At 43.1% G+C, this 26,191-nt stretch overlaps 2 protein-coding genes across 6 annotated transcripts; both read left to right on the top strand.

Annotated features, from left to right (window-relative positions):
- The first annotated feature begins 1,608 nt into the window (after nt 1-1,608).
- On the top strand, nt 1,609-7,769 carry LOC106745015. Of its 5 annotated transcripts, XM_014620227.1 has the most exons (4): nt 1,609-1,890; nt 1,947-2,144; nt 2,457-2,627; nt 3,088-4,567. In XM_014620227.1, the coding sequence occupies exons 2-4, from the start codon at nt 2,019-2,021 to the stop codon at nt 3,364-3,366; spliced, it is 576 nt and encodes a 191-aa protein (XP_014475713.1). In that variant the 5' UTR covers nt 1,609-1,890; nt 1,947-2,018; the 3' UTR covers nt 3,367-4,567. The 5 variants fall into 5 exon arrangements, with proteins under 5 accessions (XP_014475713.1, XP_014475717.1, XP_014475712.1 ...); XM_014620231.1 differs by lacking the exon at nt 3,088-4,567 and adding an exon at nt 7,107-7,769 and having other exon boundaries at nt 1,609-2,144; XM_014620226.1 differs by having other exon boundaries at nt 1,609-2,144.
- A 1,356-nt stretch (nt 7,770-9,125) lies between these two features.
- Nucleotides 9,126-23,869, top strand: LOC106745009 (frizzled-9-like). The gene is made up of 6 exons (XM_014620211.1): nt 9,126-9,499; nt 19,681-19,900; nt 20,978-21,162; nt 21,252-21,536; nt 22,364-22,568; nt 23,025-23,869. Exons 1-6 carry the CDS (start codon nt 9,305-9,307, stop codon nt 23,585-23,587), a joined length of 1,653 nt encoding a protein of 550 aa, XP_014475697.1. The 5' UTR covers nt 9,126-9,304; the 3' UTR covers nt 23,588-23,869.
- The last annotated feature ends 2,322 nt before the right edge of the window (nt 23,870-26,191 follow it).

A 26,191-nucleotide genomic window follows, 5' to 3' on the forward strand; every position in this document is an offset into this window, starting at 1 on the left:
TAGGTCAAGGAACCACTCCTACCAAACTCCTAGCAAGCTAAACCACCTAACTCTGGGAACAGCGTGTTTAATCGTTGCTTCTTCTTTAAAATAAATTGAATTCCAATCCACAAGTAGACTGACTCACAAGCTCGTGCATTATCTTCGTTGTATTCATGATGTCGACGTTGTCGAACCGCATTTCTATCACGAGTTTATTGAGGTAGGTTTCGAACTGCTCAGTTGTTAGGATGTCTTTCATCTGGAAAACATTTAGTAAAAGCCTTCATGTAGCAAGGTAGTTGTTATGGCAAACTACTATCATATCACTAATTTTATTTGCAAGGTAGCCTGCCATACTGAGAAAGTAGCTTTAAAGAGAGTTTAATTCGATCAAAAAATTTGTAATTAAACTGTACGGGGCAACATTTAAAACTATTAATTCATTAAATCTGAAGTTACAAAATATCTTTCTTACGTTTGAACTAGTTTGAACTAGTCAGTCTACTTGTGAATTGGAATTCAATTTATTTTAAACAAGAAGAAACGATTAAACACGCTGTTCCCAGAGTTAGGTGGTTTAGCCTGTTTGGGGTTTGGTAGGGGTAGTTANATAGATGGCAGCCTGCTTGGGGTTTGGTAGGGGTGGTTTCTTTACCTTCATTTGACCTATGGAAGTCGCGTTAACCTTATACTTTGATACATATCTGGATGTAAAATTTCCCGCTCTTTCTGAATCCGGCATTAAAAATAGAGAGTTCCATTTAAAAAAGTAACCTTGATCTTGAAATGACCTTGAAAACTGACCTCAAGGTCAAGGTCATTAGTACAGGTAGATGACCCCCACTGTCCTCGACAACTTTTATCCGAACATTTTTTTCGTAGGTTGCGTAGTTTCGGAGATATCTCCGTTTGTCGATTAAAATGGGTCACCGTATATATATATCTTTTACGACAAGCAGAAGTCGAGACAACGACGGTCAGTCAATCGTCCGTTCGTTCAAGTTTTCAAATCAATCAATCATTATCATCTTCATATATTATATTATCTACTGCCGCCGACGGGTGTTGTTTCTTCGGAATCGTTTCTTATATTTATATACTCTTACGATATATTATTCGCTTGTTCCACCGCACTTCCCAGTATTCTTCTATATCCTCTCGCACGTTCATTTAAACATGCTCATTTAAACATGCTTGCTTCCATGTTACATTCAAGACGCCGAGAATTTAGTTTCGGCATTTTTAGTCCCGCTTAGATGAGGGCGCTTTCCCATCGAAGTTCGACCGTCGCTCGAGCATTCCCTTCAGATTGTGGGAAAAATTGTTCAACATTTCTGAGATATATTTCAACGATTTTCTCATTGTGTACATTGAAAAGGCTAAATTCAAAATTCAAACTGATCCCGGGAGAAACCGCAGGTTTGCTCGCGTTGCCTGCACATTTGACGCTTTTGCATCTAATGCCCGTTGCACACCGATGAGCGATATCCAATGACAGCTCTTCTTTTTAGAAGCCGATGTACAATGGGCGTTAGGTGTAAAAGTGTCAAAAGTGCAAGCAACACGAACAGACCTCGTATCTACCGAGCATCATATTGCGATTCTGTCACTGTGGATCAAGTTTCAATTCACACTGTAATGGCGAATCGCACAAGGATGTCGGATCACATCCGGAAGAAGACGACGATCGGAATACCTTCCGTCGGGGGTGGAGGGGGACACATTTAAGGGTTAATGAAGGGGACCGATCTCCGCCACCGTCGACGCCACCGTCGAACTTCGTAATTTCATGGAACGCGAGCGAGACAGAAACGAAATTTATCGATAATAACGGCGCGAATGGCGGCGGCCGGAACGAAAGGACGGCGGAGCAGAAGAGGAACTGGACGGGGAAGCGGAGGGAAAGGGGTAAGTGGAAGGTTGAAGGCAGGGCGAGAGCGGTGGCTTCAGCTGACCTTTTTAAGCCGTGAAGGGGAGATTCGGTCTGCTCGACTGGCCCGTCTGTCCCACCCCTGCAGTCCCCGCGCCATCACGTAATGATCCGCAGCGGCGCTCAACTTCTTAAGGAACCCGCAATCGCCGCCAGGGACTCTCAATGGGAGAAGGCAGATAATTTTCACTGTTATTATTATTGGGCGATTCATTATTATTTTTATTGTCAGGTGATTTTCTTTACACATAGAATCCTGTAACGCGAATCATTTTCCTTTCCAGGTCAATTACAATATTTATATAATTGAACACATTCGTTATACTATACTTTAGCTAGTATTATTTATCATTAGACGTTAGATTTAGAAACATTTATGTATCTTTGGCGAATTATTCGTATTAATTAGTTTACCTTTGCACATGGAAGACCCGAATAATCTTCCTTTTAAATCAGTCGATATGTATGTAATTGTGAACATATTTATATACCAGCTTCGGTTATTTATTACGAGTTTCCCGAAACTCGATCCACTTCATTTCAGGGAACTGCGATAGTCGCAAATTGGAGGTTCCAAAATTCTACGAGGATTTATGCGCTCAAACGCTCGTCGGACTCCGTATTATTGGAAGTTCAAAGATCCGAGGGAGCCTACAGCTGGGTAGAAGCTAGGGCGGCGGAATTACGAGCGGCGATTTTTCGCGCCTGGTATGATGTATGTATAAAGTATAATATACGTGGAAGGGAGGGAGAGAAGAGGACGCTTCAGGGCTGGCCCAAGGGGCCTCATTCTCTCTCTGCGTCTCACGCGAGTAATGAAGGGTCTGCCGTTCACGTATCTCGGAGGTGTGACCCCGTACGGCCCTTTTATACCGCGCGATTTCATACTAAACTCGCCGGCATTGCGAACGACGTATTATCTAGAATGTAAAAGCCGACTGTGCACGTCGGATCTCGGCATGCTGCTACTTCCGACCGAGAGAACGGTCGCAATTCGACATCTAAAAAGACGACGATTCCAATTAAAAAAAAATTCCAAATTATCTTAAAACAACATAAATAAAAAAAAAACTAGTCACACGAGAAAGAGAGAGAGAGAGAGAAAGACATTATTATCATGTACATGAGATATGAATTACCAACACTGAAATTTACATTAATACTATTCATTGAAGATAACGTTCGTCTCGTTGAGACGAGACTATAGCATCAAATCTCGGAAATTTATCCGAGCATTCGCGGTGCAATCGGAAAATCTGGGAAACAGGATACCGTTGTGGCCGTCGACAGTTTCCAACGTTCATTTCCCATCAACTGGAAAAGCCTTCGTGGCTGTGAGATGGAAGAGTGAAACAGAGACAGAGAGGGAGCGAAGCGTAGGGGCGGAAGGGGGGAGGAGGCAATTCATTAAAACTGCCGAAGGCGGCGAACGATTGCTTATAGCCTGTACTTGAAGCCGCGCATTAAATCTACGTTATTACGGGTTATTACCGAGTAATGAGAGACCTCCTCGCGCCATTTACGTATCTTCTGGCCTGCCGATGCAATCCCGTTTCTCTCTGCCTGCTCTCCCGCTCCCCCCTCCCCCCTGAGTCCAAACCCCACCCTCGTTCCTCGCGACCCATCCCTCACGTGAATTTGACGCGCGATGGAACACCCAGTACGCGCGCGAGCGCGCAATTTAACCAAGGGAGTAATTTTTCATAAATTTGCTTCGTGGAAAGAGTGAGAAAGAGCGAGCGAGCGAGAGAGAGAGAGAGAGAGAGAGAGTATTGTATTTAAATCGACGTGCGGAGAAACGACAGGTGATCGAAGGGAATCGCGAAAGATAAATTTTCCGAGCGGTTTGCGCGTCGACAAGACGCGATTTAGAAACCATAATGGTAGAAACGGGCATTAGATTAATTATTGAAATTAATTTCTTGCAACCTAATTTTCTCTTTCTTTATTCATCTTCCTTCTCTCACTTCTTCACTCGCTTATTCCAAGTATCACCGTGAAAAGAAAGATGACAGATTTTGGATACATCGTCGAATTCAGTGTTCATATCTCGGGCTGTGTTTTGGGGAAGGCGTTCGTTTCGCGAGTGTTTCAGAAGATCGCTTTGGAGTTTTGCAAAAACGCCCGTCAATTAGAAGTTTGCGCGCTGCCGACGATTCGCCGCGTCGACGAGAGCACAGGGTGGCACTCGAGGTGGAAATAGCGAGCAAAAAGCAGAAATTCCCGCGTCCGGTGCTCCGGTTGGCCGCGCGGCACATGCGCGACTAATTACAATCCCCTTTGATGATTCGCCGCCGCCTTCTTAACTCCCTTCCCTCCCCGTCGCCACCGTGGCCGCCGTCGCTGCCGCGGTCGTTCCTTCGAGCTTCACCGACGATCGCGTCGGTCAACGGATGGGCTTTGGGCCCAGTGTTGGAAAAAAAGTGCGCTAACGAAGAACGATTTCGAATTCATGGATATCGCTGCTTCCATCCGAAAAAGTAGCGATTTATGACACAAAAGAAAGAAAAAGGTGAAGAAAATCGAGAATACGCAGCAGAACTTTTATATAATTTTTTACTCTATTTTACTTATTTTTCTTTTTATTTATTTTACATTGTTGGGAGTGGTGATGTACTTTGAACACTGGTTTCTGGTTTTCTATTTTTTACAAATTAAATAAAACATTTATTTGGTTACTTATAATTGATTGATTTTATTTGTGGCAACTCAAAATATATTTTTACCAAATACAAAGTACGTTTTTTCCACACGTTGACCTGCCGTTTCTTTTTTTAATATATAAGATCCTTAGGTCTTCAATAAATTCTGTAGTAATAAAGTATATCTACAGTGATAAGAAAAGAATAAAACGATGAAAGATAATGAGAACTAATGTAGGACACATCGCAACTTACATCATGCGCTGGCTTGCATTGTCTTTTCATTATTGTGTCGTTTCTTTCGATTTACGTAATCTATTCTTCCCCATCGCTATGGTACAATATCCGTGCGCGTGCACGTATAATTTTATTGTTATAATGACACGTTCAGGAAAGAAAGGAACTGATAGTCGGGCAATTTCGACGGACAATCCGAGCCAGTATGACGAAAGGTGAAGGTCCTCCCTCGGGGTCCAGCTGTCGAGGTTCTCGTAGCCGCGCTTGCTTGCGAGAGAATCGAATCGGGATTTTCGTGGAGCAGACGTAGAAAAAGTTCAAATTCCAGCGGCGGGGCTCGCGTTTGCTTTTTGCTAGCGCTTACGATTTCTCCTCGCCTCGCCTGACGAATCGTCTTCTCACGCTCGACAGCACGATCCGGGATGACGTTTAATTTAAAATCGCCCGCCGCCACGCTGTTTTTGTCCGTCATATCGGAGCGACGAAATTTCGAGACGCCGCGAGATCCGGGCGTTTTAAGGCCGCTTTATCGGATAGATGGATATCCGCGTCGTCAAATTCGATAGATCCGATATCTCAGCCGTTCCGAAACCCCAATTCTGCCGAAAATTCGAATCTACTCTCTGGACTTTTTCGAGCGAGAAATTCCGTCGAAAAACAGAGCGTGACAATCGAGTCACGTGAGACCGTATAATAACTTTTCACTCGTACGAATGAATTAGAATAAACTTAGAAAGTAGGACGAATTCTTCAACGCTGAATCGTCGAGTAAATATTTCCATTCGAAATGGAAGGGTGAATCTGATTCGCTCTCTCGCAGAGATAAATTCACCCCCGTTGGTTTTTCACTTTATTGAAAAAAATAATAATTTTCTACATAACTTTATTCAATTATCTAAGTAATAAATGTTAATTCTGAGCGCGAAATTGAGACAAATATATACGCAGTATTACACATGGAGTGTTAAAACGCACACTACAATCTTCGTTTAAAGATATCGTTCTTTCTATTCAATATTGTTTTCTTCTCAATTCATGAAAATTACTTTTGAGTAACAAGAATATGATATTTTTCGTGGAACTATATGGAATTTTCCCATGTAAGCAGGTTTTATTTTCATATACGATTATATAACCTTGCTCGAATATATGAAAATATGAGTCTCGAATTGGTACTAATTGTTTCCCCCCGTGTACCAACAAATTATCGACGGTTTCTTGTTTGAGCAACGGCGATTCGCATTATCGTTACAGTGGGCAGTAAAACACGAGAGGGATATTAGATACTAGACGGAGCCGTCGAAGAAGAGAGAAGGGACGCGCGCGCGCGCGACGTACAAAACGCATAATTAGCACTTTTGCGTGCGAGGGGAAAATAAGATGACAAGGACGGGCCCCGTCAAAGGAAACCGGGGCCCAACCTGTCTCATTGTAGGTTTCTTTATTCTATGTTTCGCGGGGCCTCCGCGCCGAGATACCCAACGTCGTCCTTCAATGGGCGTAACAGACCGCGTCGACTTGGCCGAAAAAGGTCCAAAAGGACTGGTCGTGTGGAAAGCCCGAAATCGTGTTAACACGCGTTATGGCGGGCCTATAACGACTCGTCGACTCGCCGCCGTCCGGAATTCACCCCGCGCTTTCCGAATGAAATACCGGGTCCTGTTTGTGGTCCGATCAAAGCCGCGTTTCTCAGACCCGCCTGGTAACAACACAGCGAAAAAACTTTACGTTCCAGCTGATTACGAATATTCCGATTGCGCTCGAGCGCAATTTTTTCCCCCATTTATTAACGGGTAAAAACCCTTTGGTATTCGGTCGTAAAGGACGTAAAAGTCTACGCGGCGTGATGCAAACGTTGAGTTACAATTTAAAGTCGCGATTCAGTGCAAGTAAGATAAGAGGGGTCGAATTAAATTAACCTTAAAAGAGCGCAAAGAATTGTGAGACAGGCCAACGAACTTCGAGTACTGGTTGGGCAATATACAAATTAATACAGTTGTATTTGTCGTACTCCGTACGATGAAACTCCACGTGAAAGAGGAGGAGCGCGACATTGTAGATTTGAGAATTTCCGGGCATACGATGTAATGGTTGAGTACATTAAAAATAAAGAGTAAGTCGGCAAAAATTCGTCTCTTTTCTAATGTTCGAAATTTTGTGTCGCAGTAATTCCGGTCGCAGTTTTGCGCACACGGAAATTCCAACGTCGCGAAATCGTCAATTTTTTAATCTACTGGAGAAAGATATATTGTGTGTGAATTAATTTATTATTCACTCACGGTAATACCAAAAAAGTATTATTCTTCTCTTTTCAGAAAGAATTTCGGGAGATTCCAGAGATCCAACGAGACCTCCAACTCGTCGACTCCAAATTCCAAAGTTTACCATCTCGATCTCGCTACGGAAGGAATTTCCTCGATGTTCGCAGATAGGAGGAGAAATGTCGCCTCAGAAAATTATGTTATATCGTTTGCGAATTAATTGATTTATCGCGTCAAACAAAAGAGGCTTGTAAAAAATATCGAAGAAATCGTACTCATAGAGCTCTTTGCAGAGGTCTTTTTTGAAAGCCACCCCGAGGATCCATTACGTATTTATACGCGGAGTTTCAAGGACTCGCCGAAAGGAGGTACATGGGGAAGAGGGGAGGGGGTGGGGGTTGTGAAAACCTACTTGGTATTGGGTCTCGTTCACCCCGGAACGAGAACACGACGGATGCCAGACGCCGCTATTGTGTCAGCGTAATGGAATTCATACAAAAGAGTTGTTGTCGACGAAACGCGGTGAACGAAGAGTTCATGGAGCAGGAAGAGGGGAACGAAGGGCTTGAGAGGGTTGAAATCCGATCCAAGAACCATCTGGGCAATCACAATTTCGTCGTGCGTGCGCACAGCCGAAAAATCGAGACTTCGGGCCTTCGATCCTATGCATTGTAAAAAAATTGGGAGGAGAAATAAAGAAACGAAATTGATCGATTCCGCTCGTGTTGCTTGCGCTTTAGAAACGGTACTGTCCGACATTCTGTGGTACGCATGTCACAAATTTTCGACGAAAATCGCGAAGTCACAAATTTTCAAATTTGCGAGAGCAAAATATATATTGCACGTAGATTATTTTTTATTTATCAATACTAACAAATTCTTGTTTTTTCTCTCATGAAAAATTCTTGAGAGATTCCAAAGGCCCAACGAGACTCGTCGACTCCAAATTCCAAAGATTACAAGCTCGACCTTATTACGAAGGAATTTTCCCAAACAACAGAGGAAGATAGACAAGAGTCAGATGCTGTTATTGGAGCCGAATAAAATTTAATAAAAGTGTTTACATAAATAAGTAAAAAAATTAATGTTTCGGTCCTTATTATTTGGGTTCTTTTCAACGTTCCTTTCAAACGTAACTGACAATGTTTAAAAACAAAAGTGTCGTAACGTTTATTGACCGCAAATAATAATATCTTTCTTTTTTTTATCGGACGTTAATGAGAGAAAATTGCAGAATAATCTAAAAATATTGAAGACGCTATGTTGAGATTGACTAAAGACGCAGCATCAACTATATAACTGATTTCATTATTTCTTAACGCAGCAGAAGTCGTCGAAGAACCCAATAAGCAAGAGATCACTAACATAACGTTATAATATTTTATAACATGTAACGTTTCTAAATATCTATCTAGATAAACATATCTCGATATATTGTCTGAATTATGATTAGTATAAATACGTTAAGATGTGTCCTCATACAAGAAGCATTTCGTTAGTATATAAAAGATCATTTAATGCCGTCAAAATTGCTGCAATATTGCGGCGATATTCTGATATAAATATTGCTGCTTATTTTGCCCGAAAAGGAACGGAAATAACCCGACATTCTTGTAGCAATGAGAAATCAATACTTTGATTAAAATCGTTTTAAAGCTCACCTTGAACCATGTTTTATACCAGACAGAAAAGATTTCAAGCGGTCCACGAACAGCAGAATAAACAAAGCTGATCACGTTGCGTAGTTCACCCTGTGTATACATATACATACACACATATCAGTTACATGAAGAAAAATTCTCGACGCGCGCAGGCGAGAGAGCGACAGGTTGTCGTTCGCGTTTCCAAGAAAGTGACGGGAACACATCGAGGCGAGGTAGCGGCGCGCAGCATCCGGCGCTCCCTTTGTTCCTAATTACGCCTGCGGGATCAGTCCCATGATCCCTCAGCGGTCGGCCCGAAATAATAGGGCCCGCCGCGGCGGCGACGTAGCGGCGCGGCGGCAAAAAGCGGAGGAAGGTGCGCTGACGCGCGCGCGCACTAGATCGAGCGGAGCGCCGAGCTCTCGCCAGTCGGCCGTCGACCATCGGCGCGCGCGAACATCTCGAGGGAGGAGGTTCGAATCCCCTTGTATCGCCGCGCGAGTGTTGATCCGCGAGAGTGGCCGGACGGGGATCGTCGTATGCACGCGTTGTCATTGTTATGCGCGCGCACCATGCGGAGTAAAATGTGAATGAGGACCGAGGACGACGATGATGCTGCGCGAGCTGATCGTACTGGCGGTGGCGGCGTGCCTGGTCCAAGGATGGAACGTCAAGCCGGAGAGTCAGAAGACCGAGGCCAAGTGCGAACGGCTGAGCGTGTCCTTCTGCAGGGGGCTGCGCTACAACTTGACAGCGATGCCGAATTTCATGGGCCACGCGGATCAAGGGCAGGCTGAACGAGGGGTGAGACTTCTTCTTCCTTAGTTTAGCCTTTTTCCCAGCGAGAGACACGAGTCTATCGTCTGTTATCCTTTTCTTTACCTAGTGCGAAATAAGCGACCTGTTCGAGAAATGCACGCGTACTGAAACACGAGAGTGCTTGCGTTCAGAAAACACAACGGTTGATTCATTCGTCGACGTAATTGGTCGAAATTCCGGGCTCTGACGGTAAAGACCGATAATCACTGGTCGTTCATTGATTCTTTTGTATTTTCGGCGCGCAGCCAATCTCGTAGGTGCGCTTCACACGCTTCGATGTGTGTAGTAAATTTCTTGAAGCGGTGCAGCCAGTTCAGCTGAAAGGAACAGAGCGAAGGACAAATGATGATGTAACTAGATTTGTGTCAACTTGGGTCTTGCTAAGGTTGCTAGAAAGCAACCTTAAAATACCGAACCATCTTGCCTTTGGGCGGAGGTCTGGCGCTTTACGGCGCTTTTTACGACGGTCTCACCACTGTGTCTATTTATCGTACGTACGCGTGAGGCTGTTTCGAGAAATCGTATTCTACGGGGGAAGGGAACAGACGATTCCACGTCGTGTTTATAGAGGAGAAGCAGGCATCGTTTGCCGGCAATTGACAGCCGACACTTGGCGTGTGTCGTTTGGAGCACGAGTTTAAGTGACGAATGACGGTTACTGTCGCACTTTTTGGAGAGACCGACGCCCCGTGTTACCTTAGACGCGTAGCGAACGCGTAACTATGCACGCTTTTCTGATTCTCCCAAGTTGAAACGATGTAACGTTCGTGTCGAAAACACGGAACTCGGAAACTACTTAGACGTATTTAGCGTTCGTCGGGCGTCCAGGATAAGGGCGATTGCCGTAACCGTAAGACAAATTTTGATCGAAGAACCAATCAGGATATTCCTTTAGATTTGTGTATTCTAGAAGAAGAAACTTCGGTAAATCCGATCGTAAGCAGAACTCGACTGATTAAAACCCCAGTTATTTGGTTTGAATCTTAATTATACGTTCGCTTCTATTTCTTTTTCCGGAGTACACGAAGCCTAAAGCCATATCCCGATTGGTCCTTTAGCTGAAGTTTACGCCTCATGTTTGCAGTCACGGTAATTCGCGTGTGAAAGCCCTAAGGGCTCGGTTTTACGTCACGAGTCGGCTTCTCACGAAGAGCGTTGTGTTGATAATATTTCAAATTTGGTCAACGTCAAAGTGGTGGCTGCATTTCGAGGGTTTCGATTAACAATCAGCAGCCACCGTGGAATTCCTTCAACTTCACCGAACGTATCACGTGCGACACAAGTGAATAACTGTCATCCGGGAATCGCCGATATACCTGTGGATTTTATCCCCCGCTGCAAACAGCTGCGACGGTATATCGGTATCGCGCTTAAAAGTTAAGTCGTTTATGGCGTTTATCGTACGGACATTCACGGAGAGGCGCGTCCCTTATCTCTCGAGCGAGTCGTAATTGGGAACAGGGGATCTAACAATGAAATCAAACGCATGCTGTGCAACCTTAGAATAATCCTCGGCAGCGGAGGGACCGGTGCGAGGCAATGTGTGGCGGGAGGGAGGGAAGGGGGGAGTATTTCACGGCGCATCGAGCGTTAATAAGCGATCGGAGATCAAAGAACGCGCGACCGGCTCTCATTAGCAGCGATAAGGCGAATCAAAGTCGCTGAACCGCGACGTTACGGAAGAACGGCGGGACGGGGGCCGGTGGGGAAGGGGTGGAGTGGAGCGAAGAGATAATACCGGTCTCTTTTCTTCTCTCCGGGCGGGAAGAGAGAGAGAGAGAGAGAGAGAGAGAGATATATATGTATATATACACGGTGTTCTCCGCGGGAGACGTAATTAGAAGCCAACTTCTCGTCCCTCCGCGAATCGTCGGATCCATCGATCGCTCGACTTCCGCTTAGAATCCGCGTGCGTCCGCGGAATGCCACCGCGGCTAATTAGCGGCAAAATGGCCGACTTGCTAATGGTCAGCGTCGGGGAAACGGTCGGCAACGCGCTTCTCTTTTCATAGCTGACTCTAAAAATTGCGGGTTCTTGACTCCATTTTTCTGCAATCCCATTGACAGTCGGGCGAAGTTAGCGAACTCTTTTTTTTTTAACGTTTCCCAGATATGGGAAATAAAATACAGAGGGAAAATCGATTGAAATATCGCGGAAAGAAATTTTATTTTAATGTTAAAAATTTGAGACTGAGTCTTTCATTAAAGAATCTAATGTTGAGAATTTAATGTTACATTTTTAATGTTTAAATTTAATGCTACATTCCAATGATATAATAATTGTTCGGCTCGGCGAGTAGATTAATTTTCGTGTTAAAAATGGAAGAAGGGGAAACGCGAGGGAGTTTCCGTCCTAAAAACAGCATAAGTAAGTTTCCTCTTCGGCACGATTTTAGATAAGTGGTGTTAGCACGGAGACACCGTAGGAAACTCGTGAGACGACGAGAGGGGACCGCGCTCTCGCACGCGTTACGCGTCCCTCGCACACGCACCCTCACACAGGCGTACCTGCGCACACGCACACACACATGCGCGCATGACGCAGAGAAAGAGAGGTATTTATAGCCAACGGTTCACTCTCGCTCGCTCAGTTTTATTATCGTAATAACGTTAAGGCGGCTTCCTTTGAAGCCGCCCGAAGCGAGATAGCCCTGACGAGCAAAACCGCGTATTTTTGTAGCAGCTGCGTTCCCCCGTGAGCACATGAATGTGTGCGTGTGCGCGCACATGCATCCGCATGTGTGTAGGTGCGCACAGAGGTGCATGCATGCGCCTGTATGGAAACATCGTCGGCGGATGCATTTGATATTCGCTTTTCACGCGATGAGCCCACTCGAAGCCGGGAATGACGATGATGTGGAATCGTGCGCGGAGGGAACTTGAAATTCTTAGACTAGACGCGGATTACAGGGAAGCGGGGATATGTGGACAAATCGGAAAAAGATATAACGAAATCGACAATAGCTGAATTAAATTGATTGCGGCCTAGATCGTTTTTTCCTTTAGACCGATCCGTAGAAATTTGTTCTCCTTGTTACTGTATCACATAGTTTGTATTGACTTCAATATTTCCCATTTCAAAAATATTGAAAATATTGCAGTATAACATCGGAAATGTTACAAATATTTACGATATTATATTTTAAGATTATCTTCAATCAAAATGTATCAAAATATTCTTATTTCAAAATGTTATTATTTCCATGTTTAATCAATGCAATAATACGTTTGCAGTAATTTATTAGTATCGAGTATATTATTAATAAATTAACAAACATTGATTAACAACAAGATTCACTGATATAAATAAAATTAAACGATAATTGACGGAACCTCGAGCGTTAATTTCATCTCAACGGGAATGTTCATCTTTTTTTTAACTTTACTTCAACGAGATACACTGAGAACAATGCCCGATCATATCTGATTGGATAATCCAAGTAAAAAATAACAAACGGGTATATCGTATCGAATGCAATATCCGATTATTTCGTCATTCCATCCGATCTTGTTCTGCCTTTATCCGATGAAAGTTACAACGTATATACAAACGACTAATTTTCCGATTAGCTTTTGTTAGTAATTGCATCGGTAATTTCACTGGATAAAATCCATTAGAAATTCACAGTTTCGAAACTTGGGAGAGAGAGAACGTGTGTCCTCGCATCGCAACGCAGTAATACAGTTACGCAATTAATCGAGTAGTAACGTAACCGTAATCTTGCAGAGCGCGGCGCTGCCTATATAAACGTGATCAAACATTCGTATGCGATCGAACGAGAATCGTAATGATCAAACATGACGTTTTACTGTATTAATCTTAAGTGCAAGCGTGCGACCGTAATTATACAACACGGTCGTAGTGCCGGGCGCTTAAATCATCATTCGGTTTGCCTTCATAATTGAACGCATCTGTAATTTAATACGGACGCTCTTTGCCGCGGCTGCAATTACACGCGATTGCAGTTTAATGCCTTTATGACTTAATGCGAGCATAATACGGCGCGACGCAGGTATGATTTCATACACCTTGCAATTACTCGCGATTATGATCGGTGAGTCGCGATCTTTCGTTTGAGGCGCGCACGCCGAGGGAAAGAAGCCGCACGAACGAACGATACCTGCGCGAGAATGGATCTTTTATTGCGGAAAATGAAACGAAAGCACGGCACATTGAAACCCTCCGGGCTACGAATGATTTCCGTATTTTCTTCGTTTGAGGCGCGCCGAATGGAGAAAAGCCGCTCGAACGAACGATACTTGCTCGAGAACGAGTCGATTATTACGGAAAATGAAACGAAAACACGGTGCGTTAAACCTTCGGGCCCTTCGAGCTGTTCCCGACTTTTCTTCGTTTGATGCGCGCCGAGGGAAAGAAACCGCTCGAACGAACGATACCTGCTCGAGGATGGATCAGTCGTTGCGGAAAATGAAACGAAAACAAGTATGTTAACCTTTTGGGTGTGACATTTTTATAATTAGGAAGTTTTCTAGAAATTTGGACATTTTTAATGTTGCATTCGTATCAGTTTCAATTAAATTTTTATCGCGTTGAACGTCTTGTCGTGGAAGATTCGTCGGTAGTTTTTTTTTCGATCCCAATTTCGGCAAGGCAAAGTCTAAAAATCTGTTTTGAAAGATCCGTAAGTTTCACGATAATTTATTGATCTCACCGTTCCACGGTAATTTATTTATTTATTCCTGCAATTAATTTACCGATTAATTCGTTTACGGGAATCATTCCTCTGGTACGAAACGTTTAATATAATCGGAATAAGAAAGGAAGAGAAGAAGCAATTTAAGAATCGTGTCGTGCTAATCATGCGGGCGTCTTTGAACACGCCGGTTTCTCCTCTCTCCGTCGTCGTCGTCGTCGTCGTTACGATCGATCCCGCAGAATTTTTTCTCGTATTATCATTTCCGTTGAGCGTATTGAGGTAACGTTTGTCTCATAAATGGTATGACGAGGCTCTCGAGATAACGCGGGACGGCACCGCGGTGGTCGTCGTCGGAGTACGCATCGAGCTCAAAGGACGCCGCTATCGTTCTCCGTTCTCCCCCCTCCCCCCGTTGTCCCCCTGCTCGCTCTTCCTCTTTCGCTCTCCTCGTTCGTGTCCCCCTGTTTCACCCCCGCGCCATCGACGAGTCTTATATGAGCTCCTCGGTATCCGTTGGTGATACCATTAAACACACACACACACACTCATGTAAGTCGTCGCGCGCGCGCAACGACGTAAATCGTAAAAGCCGAGCCGCCGCTTTTCGTAATCCAAGTCCCATCGGTTCCGTTGGAAACTCCGAAGCTCCCGCTTTCTGTTGTAAAATTCCATCAGACGATCGTTTACAAAGTCGTGAAAACCCGATCCGTATAGTAATTTTTCGAGATTAAAAAGAGTAGAAAAAGCCCGACGGATCTTCCACGATGGAATGTTGAATGTACTGTATTTGAAACATCACACTTCTTCAACTAGAACTTCGATTTCCCAACGAGAATTCATGATTCTTTCAGGAAATCGTGAATTCCAATTAGATCCCAAGAAATGTTCTATGCGGAGAGATTCGCATTCGCAGCTTTACAATTCGATCGATGCTTTTAATCCAACGATTTGCGATCGATTTCCCGCGAAGACATTCGACGGGAACGCGATTGGATCTCAACTCTTTTCTGCATTCGTTTCTGGTATATTCGTCCGGTATTACGCCATTCTCGAGCGATGCTTCTGTACGTAATCCTCTTCTTGCTCGTTACGGTATGCAGGACTAAACTTTCATTATTCTTTGAAAGAAGACTCGAAAGAGAAAGGAGGTTACGTTCTTCACTGATGCGATCGAACGTGGAGGAATCGCGGGAGTGCGCTCTCGCGGGAAGAGTGTATCGACATCTGCAGCAGCAGCAACCTCTTGCGCAATTAACGAGGACGTTTTATCCGATTTATCTATCGGTGCGTTCACCTACGAAATTTGCATCCGACGGCGATAACATTCGAAGTACGGGTTGATTTGGTCCTGTAAAAGGAAAATATCAATGTCTTTGGCACTACGTGCGATTCTTTAATTCTTTCTTATCTTATTTTGATTATATTACATATTTTGTGCGCCAGGATGGTGAAAAGGATGACTCCTGTAAATTAATAAATAAATAAATTATATGGAATTTATAGATCTTTTAAGACGGATTTTTCGACTTTGATTGTTTTCTCCGAGATTAAAGAGAGTAGAAAAAACTCGGTGAATCTTCTATGACGAAATATTGAACGCAATGAAATTTCAAATAAATCCGACTCGAATGTCATTTGAAATGTTTACAATTCTTTTTATATCTTTTCCAGAAAGAAAATCGTAAAAAAAGTCTCTCGTAAGAGATTTTTCGAATAAAAAATCCGTGAATGTGGAACGACGTGAGTTTTGGTTCGCAGGTCCGAAACGTTGCAAACACGCCGAAACTCGCGCAACTGATCGTTCCTCGGAACCAGCTAGTCGACATCCTGCTAGTCAGGACAATTACAGAGGGATTAGCTCGAACACGTTTCGCGGGCTGATGACTCCTCCAAGCTCCGGTGATCCTAAGAAAGGCGCCACCGCCAATCACGTGCCGTCGTTCCCGGAAGGTGGCAAATTGCAGGGCGCGCTTGGTCATTCTTTTCGTCCCGATCTCTTCGAGTGCGATATCTCGGGTATACTAAACGTCGGTTTCTTACTTCTTTCCGCGCCGAAATTTCAAACTACCCACGTTCCGAATCACCCGGGCTTCGTACCGAAGATGGGAAGATTCGGAGACTCGAGCGTCTCGAGAGATTTCGGAGGCTCGACACGTTGACATTTTCGAGCTGCATAATTCTGGGATTTTGAAACAATTCGGTTTAGAAATTTCACAAACTCCTCGGAAGGTTTTAACCGTCAGGAGCCTACCGCTTCCCGTACACTCATTAGCTCATGCGAATTAATTGATTCTTCATTAACTATTGCGAATTTTCTTTAAGGTACGCGACTTTCCTGTTCAGTTTCATCTCTGTTTCATCTGCACGGACTCCGAGACAATTATCGGACAATTATTTTGTATATAAGTCTAAACTATAAGTTAATCAAAATATGAAAACCTGTAACACCCGTGATTTTGATACTGAAGTAAAATTATAGGTCTCTCAGGTCTACATGGCGAAAAAATTATAAGAATCATGGTTTCCTGCACTTCTTGGTCTTTTATGAATTATTTAGTTTATTATTAATTTTTATGTATTGTCTTTGTAGACTGGCTACCGTCAGGAAAGTTATCTCATTGGATCAGGCTGGTAATAACAGTGGTCACATGGACCCAACTTTCTTTTGAGTAATAGAGAAAGAGAAGTGAGATAAGCGAAGAAAACGCGTGTAGGCCTCGTAGGCATAACATAATATTGTGAGGGTTAACGACACGCAATTTCGGCATTTGCCAAGCTAGCATGACGTTTCAATAATTTTTAAAGAACAGTGATAATTTCCGTAACATTTTTCATAGTTCTATAGTTGCAGGTAAAAATTAACGAGAAGTTAGCACGCTGTTCTCTTTCTTTATTTTCGAATTTTTGATATTAAAAATGAAATGAAAAATTTGATATTAAAAAATATATTAAATATTTTTATATTAAAAACTTTTTTAATTTTTATCAGGAACTGTAGAAATGTGGAAAGTGCTATGGAGACTATCATTTAATAATTTTTAAAAATCATTGAAACGTCGAGCCAATTTCACAGATACGCGATTTCGGAGTTCACAGAGCTCCAGAGCTAAACGATCGTATCGAAATTCTGAGAAATTCACGCGGCTGATCTTCATTTCGTTCTTCATCGAAACTTGGAGCGACGAAAATTTCCCAAGGGAACCGGGGAAAGGCCCAAAAAAAGGTTTCCGGAGATTCGGGATCTCCAAGATCTCAAAAGAATTCGCCGTCCGGGCACGAACAACATTTGATTTATTACATTTCTCCGCGGAAACGGCTGACAGCAGGAAGCAAAAAGCTCCGAAAGCGAGGATCGCGCACCCCCTCGCAAAAAGTATCCCTCCCCGGCCTGCGACATCGCGTCTCGTCGGGATTTATGCGTCACGTCGCATAAATATACATGCAGTCCTACAAAGGACCCTCACAATGACTCGATCGAGGCGGAACGAGCGTGCCGCGTAAGGACAAAAGCGGGGAAGGAAAAGGGAGCGGGCTGCAATAAGAAGTAAGTCGGCTCCGTTCATCCGTCCGTCCGTCTGTCTCTTCTTCTTCTATCCGTGAGTTGTCTGTCAAGCCGCTTTGAAAATGCCTCGAAGGGGACCACGATGGGGGAGAGGGAGGGAATACAGAGGCGGAAAGGAGGGAATGCGCCGTTTTCTACTCCCGTCTTCTTCTTCTTCTGGTCATTCCCGGAGGAGAAGAATGCGAAATAATGAACGAACCGGTCTGCTCCGATTTCTTCTGCGGCGTGTCGCGCTCTCTCGCGCTCTTGGGATTCGCGACGCGAGATCTGAGATTGCAAAAAAAAAGAAAGAGAGAGGAAGAGAGACAGAGAGAGAGAGAGAGAGAATAACGATAATAACAAACGCGTACCGACGCGAGAGCGATGTATACTCTCGACGGGTTCAATTATCGGTCCTGTTGGGACTCAAAGCGACTCCGTAGAAAATATTGAGACAGCTGCCCTCGCGTCAAAAATACCAGTGCCCCCTCGCCATCTTCGATTATTGATCGGTTGTCTACCGTACGCGAAGAATAGAAATGATCCGCGCGCGATTTCCAGACTGGGTTTCTCTCTCTCTCTCTCTCTCTCTCTCTCTCTCTCTCTCTCTCTCTCTCTNTTTCTGTCTGTGTTGTTGCCTCCCGGCCGCACGCTGCTGGTCCACCTTGATCGGTGAGAAGAGAACCCGAAGAGAGAACATCACGATGAGAAGGAGGGGAAAGAGGGGGGGGGGAGCCGAAGCGGCGGAGGGCTCCGGCGTTACGGGTTACCACGTAATTTCATGAGGCTATAATTTGGGAGCGCCGTGGAAGAGAAGAGCATCGGGTTCGCCCGTAATGGGCGAATCTAGAGGGTGAGGGGGCCAGAGGGGCGACAGGTAAGCAGGGGGGGAGAGAGATGGGCCCGGTGGGCCGCAGCAACGCGCGGACCCCGGCGAGGACGTGCGAGGATCTATCGGGATTGAGGCGGGAAGAATGGGCGGGATAATTACCCCCGATGCCCACCGCTCGTTATATCTCATGGAAGCGAAGCGTCTCCTCTCCGCCCCGTTAGGTGCATTACCCTCGCTCTCTCTCTCTCTCTCTCTCTCTCTCTCTCTCTCTCTCTCTCTCTCTCTCTCTCTCTCTTTCTTTTTGCCTGTCTTTCTTTCTCCCCATCCTCGTTCGTGTTATTGCCTTCGCCTCGCGTGTTTAGAATTTAGACAAACGCGAAGGCTCGTACGAAACGCGGAGAATCTCGCGAATGATATGAGACACACACACGCAGGCGGTGGAGCACACACATCCTTGGCAGGTTTGATTTACCATTAAATCGATTTACCAGCAATGAAATATAAAATATTCTTCGCCAGCGAGCGGTAGTGATCACGAGCGGAGTAATCCGTGGAATACGAGCGGAGTAATCCGTGGAATACGAGCGGATCTTCGAATGAATGATGATTGAAAAACGAAACCCAGAGGCTGCGACGAGAAGTAAATTTGGGCGAGCAAAGTGTGCGCCGGGACTTGTATGTAGTGAATTTGAAGCAACAGGGTTCTTAGATATTCAGATTCGAAACGAAAAGAGGGAGGATCTGTGAGAACCGAAAACTGCTTGAATTTACATAAAACAGTGTTGTAAATCAGGGAATTATCGGGCTATTTTTTTTCGTTAAAATAGGCGCTCTGATAATGTGTATCCATTTTATACACATGTACACGTACACAAACACGAACTTATAACAGATGTAACAGATTAAAGGTTGCACCATTTTTTTCGTTAAGTTCCTCGATGCATTTCAATAAGAAAATGTATTTCCTAAGAATTACTAAGAAATTCTCCTATTGGACCTGACGGAGTACGTTGCGAAACTCGTCGAAGAAAAGTGTTGCAATCCTTAATCCAACTGTGCGTGTATGTGCGTGTGCGTATCTATTTTTGCCAAGTTGTTTTTAATGATCATTTCTTAACGACCTATTTGTTTGCAGCTGGCAACCTTTATGCCACTGGTCCACTACAACTGTTCGAGACATCTCCGACTCTTCTTATGCGCCGTTTTCGCGCCGGTCTGCTCGGAACATGTGACTATGCAAATACCTGTCTGCAAGTCCCTTTGCCTTTCCGTAAGAAGGGATTGCGAGCCGGCCTTAACCATCCTCGCGCTTCCATGGCCACACATGTTGGACTGCAATCGCTTCCTGAGTCAGGGTGAGCGTCCATTTATCATCGAATCGGTCGACCAGTCAATGGTCGATGATCTACATCGGATTAAGATAGCAATTTAAGTCTACATTCAATACCGAATCGAATCACTAATCTCTTCCTGGAGATAGAATAGATTCTCGGCTGTCTTGCAAATTTGTCGATTTTTATTACGGGACATGTATACTTCAGAGCGTATAAATGGAGTGCTTTTGAACGTACAAGGATATGGATGAGCGCACTTTCACCTTTCTACGACTTTCTACACTCAGGAGGACTCCATATGTGTGCTTCATCGTCTACAAGATGTCTGCTCGTTAAATGTCTATCCGTCATATACTTTCATAGAAAACAAATTCGTCTTATTCGTCTTATTCGTCTTAATCAAAAATAGTTATTCTCATATATAAGCAAAAATATCATAATCTTTTTAGAAAACCTTTAATCTCGATTTGATTGAATTTATATTGATGTAAGTATTATTTGAACTTAATTCAAGACTAAAAATCTTCTAAGAAGATTATAATAAATATTCTTGCTTATATATGAGAATATCTATATTCTTGATTCAAGATTAATTTTTTTTCTGCGTGTAGTTTAGGTCAGTGCGAATAAGAAGTCTTCCTTGCAAGCGACGATGCAAAATTTCAAGTTATTAATTATTGAAAATGACTATGTGTAGAAATTTCTTTAATTAATAACTCGAAACTTCGCGTGGTTATTTGCAAAATGGTAAAGGATTTTTTGGTTTAGAATAGTCTAATCTATTAGTATACGGTGGCTGTTATGCCTAGCAAGTTCAAAGTTCGAGATTCAAAGTTCAATTCAATACATTGGTGTCTGTCGTCTAATAACAATGTCTAGGTATGACTTTTTCGTTCACCTAAATTATAAGTACAAAAATATATGCAAAAGATGAGACACTTAACGACAGACATCCTACATAATTTCTCTATAAAATATCTTTAGATAAAAACGCCTTTGATTCTACGCAAGCTCCATGCAAGTGTAGTATTTCTATGTTATATTTCCAAGAGGAGAATGTTGTTTTCCTATTTATTTAATAATAATAATATATTGCAGACAACGTACTCTGCGTAAAATCACCGGACGAAGCATCGGACGACACCAGTCTCCAGGTATTGCCGAATGTGCAGCAGCAATGGCCGATGGTGCACGAGCAGCCGCTGCAGATCTCCCCGCAGGAGCAGCAGCAACATCATCACCAGTGCCCGCCGCCTTTCGTGCAGATTCCCGAAGCAAAAACGGTTAGGACGCAATCGGCAGTTGACTCTCGAGAACGGTAGGAGAATGAATCAGTATTTTCTCATCGATCATCTCACGTGGCTGCCTCCAGATCTCTTGCGCACCACGCTGCGGCACCGACGCCTACTATCGCGCGGAGGACAAGAGATTCGCCGAGCGTTGGATGACCGGTTGGGCATGGCTGTGCTTCCTGTCGACTTCCTTCACTTTGCTGACCTTCTGGGTCGAGCCGTCCAGATTCCGCTATCCCGAGAGGCCGATAGTCTTCTTGGCTCTCTGCTACAATCTCCTCTCCGTGGCGTATATCGTCCGGGGTGTCGTGGGCGCTGAGAATCTCAGCTGTGCTGTCGAGATCGACGACACAAGCTATGTTCCGGTGAGCAATTGAAACGTAGAGAGAAGTATTTTACTACTAAGAAAAGCGTTCGCTCGGTTTCCTTTGTTCCTTTTAAATAATAGTTTCCTTCCCTAGGGTATCTTTCTTGTGATAATACTCTTAAGATGTACTCATCACAAATGTAGAAAAGCTCTCACTATCACGCACTTAAAAGAAGAATTTATTCTCTTTTCAAGAATATTATAAATCATCGAAGAGAGAGGAGGTTAAATTCAGTTAATTTGTATAATAAGCAAATCGAAGTTTGTTTTAATTTAGCATTTTTAATTGAAGTACTTACTAGGATTCAGAATACATTTTGAATAAATTTGATGCTTATGATTGAACTTACGAGATATATTTAGGAATATATAAATTTATGAAATACTTTAAATAAGTAACGTTTATTTGAATGTGATATGCATTTTTTGTGTACAAGTCTCTCATCATTTTTTCCGTTTCTCATTAAAACCGTAAGAACACTTTGATTGCTAGAATTAAAAATGCGATATCGGAAGCCGTTTTCGGTATCTATGATACATATGAACGATGCTAATTTCGGCATCAATTATCTCAGCTTCGGTATGGTCAGTATTTTTTCTAATTTTACATATGTTTGGGCCTGCGATTAGTTGCTTCAATTAATTTGCTGTCAAAATTCGGAAAGATTCCTAGAAAAGAAATTTACGGGCCACCTGACTTAAATACTAATCTCGTAGTCTGGTAGCCGGTCTAATACGCATCGTCGGGAGAGCAGATGTTATCGCCGTCCGTAAAATATATCTCGTGATCACTTCGTCTATTAATAAACGTTCATTCACCGATAGGTTCGCGACGGTCTGAACAGCGTTCCCTGTACAATTTGGTGGCTGGTCAGGTACTATGTGGGACTAGCCAGCAGCACGTGGTGGGCGGTGCTTTGCGGTTGCTGGCTGCTGAGCGCCAGGAACGAGTGGAGCAGCGAAGCTCTTCACAACATCGCGTCCTACCTTCACGTAGCCGCGTGGATTCTTCCTGTACTCTTTACAGGAGGTAATCATCTTGAATTGCAATCTCTCGCCTGGATAGACAGAAATATTGCACATAGTATGCAAACGTTTAACTTATGCTTCGTGATGCCAATGCAACAGCACGATATTTAAAATATACTTATTTCAAGAAATACTTATTTATCACGCCATGCTTTTGACCCAAGCATTGACTTCTTACTACTACAATAATTCCGGGTTAAATGCGTTCCTCTTTCGAGCGAAATAAGCAACAATATGGCATCAGAATATCGTCGCAATATTGCCGCAATTTTCAAATGCATCGGATGATCTTTTATGTATGTACTGACAAAATGCTTGTGAGGACGCGTCTTAACATGTTTATCTGGACGATATCTTCGAGGGAGATTTCTTGGAAATTTTTACAAAAGTGTTCGTCGACTTGTTACCATCGGTAACGACACGTTACTCACCGTCTTTCCTCTCTTTCTCTTTCCAGGAAGCCTGTTGTCGCGTAACGTGGTGGCGGATGAGCTGACCGGGCTATGCCAAATCTCCGACGAGTCGGCGCTTTGGCTGGAGGTGGTGCCGCACGCGGTGTTGCTGCTGCTGGGCTGCGTGTTCGGCAGCATCGCTGGGAGCGCGCTGGTTCGCGTTCGGAGAGCCGTGCGTTGCGCCGGGCGCAGCGCCACCAAGCTGGAGCGTCTGATGACACGGCTGGGCATCTTCGCGCTGCTGTACGCGTTGCCGGCGCTGGGCGAGCTGATCTGCGTTCTTCACGAATCGTCGGTGAGGCCGCGATGGCGGAAGCTAGCCTTGCTGGCCGCGTTAGATTGTCGCGCCACCCAGAATTGCGCCCCGGGCCCGGTTTATCGGGCCGCCGGCCTCGAAGTGGCCCTCCTCAGGCTCTTCCTCTCCCTTGTGGTCGGTGTTACTTCCGGCATGTGGGTCTGGTCCGGTAAAACCTGCCGGGCTTGGAGCAGGCTCCTTGCTGCGCCCAGTAAACCTGCCAGGATACAGAATCCTTTTCAAGGCATCAAACAAGATGCTAATATCGCTTGAGGGACTCGAAGTCCAACCATCGACGAAGTGAGAAACCGCCAGCCTTGAGGAAATTTTACCATGTAGAAAGTGGGACTTGGGGTAATTGAAGACTGATGATGTTACCGACCGTTTTTAATCATCCGACGCGAATATCCGGGGCATTCGATGTGTAAGAAAATTTATAAGAATTTTGTCAAGTTTACAGTTTACAACTCGAATGTTTCATAAGCATATATATATATATATATATTCCACAAAAATATACAAAATACACTTCATTGTAAATATATATATATTTATATTTACGATGAAGTGTATTTTGTATATTTTTGTGGAATTATACTTTTATGCTTCATCCGTGCGATGATTGAATAACGAAATTCTTCGTTATCACGCTAAATTCCGCGAGGCTGGCAGTCTGATCTTACCTTGTCGACGATTGAACTTAACGAGCAACAGTACGAATATTCGGGGCTGTAAGATACGTAGTGGCAAAGATGTTGGATATTTTACATTATTAATATCTGCCTTAGAAGTTTCCCGGGTAATATTTAGGTATCCTTTTGAAGCTTCGTGTTTCGTTTGGATGGTTTGTGAGAGATTAATTTCAGGAGCATGATGCATTCGTTGAGTAGTTGTCATGTGTGATTTTATTTATGAGTCGAATCATTTATAAGAATGCTTGTGATGCGCGCGGGTCGGTAAAAACGCTGAGAAACGATTGCTTTTCTTTTTTTTGTATATATACGTTGTACATATTGTAAAAATGTGACGTGCGTCCGAGGAATCGTAGAGTGTAATGATTCTTACGAATCTGCAAGTTTTAACACATTGAGTGCCGTAATGGCTGCCGGTAACCAGCACTATGATATTACCACGTTAATTTATGCATCAAGTATATTATCATTTAAATTAGTTGTACGGTCGATAAAGTATATGTATGCGTTTGAATTACGTTTATTTTTCATATCATCGCAAATTTAATCATCAATTCGCGGCATTTGTACAATTAATGAAGGAAAGGAACGACAATCAATGTGTTAAAGTCGAATTACGGCATTATGACAATAATGGCAGAAAGTGTGTATCTTGATACAACTTGAATAAATACCAGTCATTATTCTTACTTGTGAATTGTTTTTATTTTTAAGTTATTTACGCATCGTTCGGGTGACGAAATACAATCGAGAAACGTAATCTTAACTTTTCAGTATACTTTTATCTTACTTTATTCTTTAAAATACAAGAAAAAGTATGCAGTAAACATATAAAATAATTATGAGAGAATAATAGAAGATATATTATAAAAGAGAATGAGATAAAAAATATACAATGATAAATATAATGATATAATTTAATAATCGTGAAACATTGAGACTGTCAAATATAACAAGTATATAAATTCGTACTATACACATATAAATATATAGCAAAATTTATTAATATAAAAGTTATATAGTTCTATATAATATATTATTTTTAATATTTTTTATAATTATATATTTTATATTCTTTTTTATATGTAATTCTAAAATATACAAAAATTATATAAGAAAATTTTATAAAAGGAGCAAATTGAAGTAACATAAATTTATTTTACACGTATGCAAATCTTTATCTAATATTATATGATATGAGCTTTACGATGTTGCAGCTGAGCTAGAAATTAATTATATAAAAGTATGCATTAATACGATTCATTATTCCTGAAATTCCAGTTCTGCAATGTTAAAAAGTCAAATCCAAATGATAATAAAGGTTCAAATACCGTAAATTTGAGTACAAGTCCCACGATGCTGAAGTTGCAAATTCTGTAATAATGGAAGTTCATAACGCTTGCGATATGGAGGAATTAAATCTCACGATGCCGAAGATCCAAGTGGTCCCGTGATGTCGTAGATCCAAGTGATCCCACGATGTCGAAGATCCAAGTGATCCCACGATGTCGAAGATCCAAGTGATACCACGATGTCGAAGATCCAGATAGTCCCACGATGTCAAAGGTCCAGATGGTCCCACGATGTCGAAGATCCAGATGATCCCACGATGTCGATGATCCAGATGGTCCCCACGATATTGAAGATCCAAGTGGTCCCACGATGTCGAAATTCAGGTCCTATGATGTCGAAGATCCACGTCCTACGATGTTGAAGATTCCATGATGTCGAAGACTCAGATTCCACGATGCGATATGATGAGATTCAAATCTCACAATGCCGAAGATCCAAGTCCCATGATGCCGAAGATCCAAGTCCCACGATGCTGAAGATCCAAGTCCCACGATGCCGAAGATCCAAGTCCCACGATGCCGAAGATCCAAGTCCCACGATGCCGAAGATCCAAGTCCCACGATGCCGAAGATCCAAGTCCCACGATGCCGAAGATCCAGTTCCCACGATGTCAAAGACTCAGGTTCGACGATGTCGAAGCTCCAGGTCTCGTGTTGACGAAGTTCCATGTTCAAGTAGTCCAGATATAAATCTCATAATGTTGAGAATTTAATGTGAAATATTTTGACGTTTTGCGACACTGAATAACGTTCAAATTCCGTGATCTTACTCATTATATATCCAAATCTCATAATTTAGGTGAAACTTGAATTATGCAGAAAATTTACGTTCT

Source organism: Dinoponera quadriceps, unplaced genomic scaffold (assembly GCF_001313825.1).
Source record: "Dinoponera quadriceps isolate SergipeBrazil2010 unplaced genomic scaffold, ASM131382v1 scaffold717, whole genome shotgun sequence".
NCBI classification, from domain to species: Eukaryota; Metazoa; Arthropoda; class Insecta; order Hymenoptera; family Formicidae; genus Dinoponera; species Dinoponera quadriceps.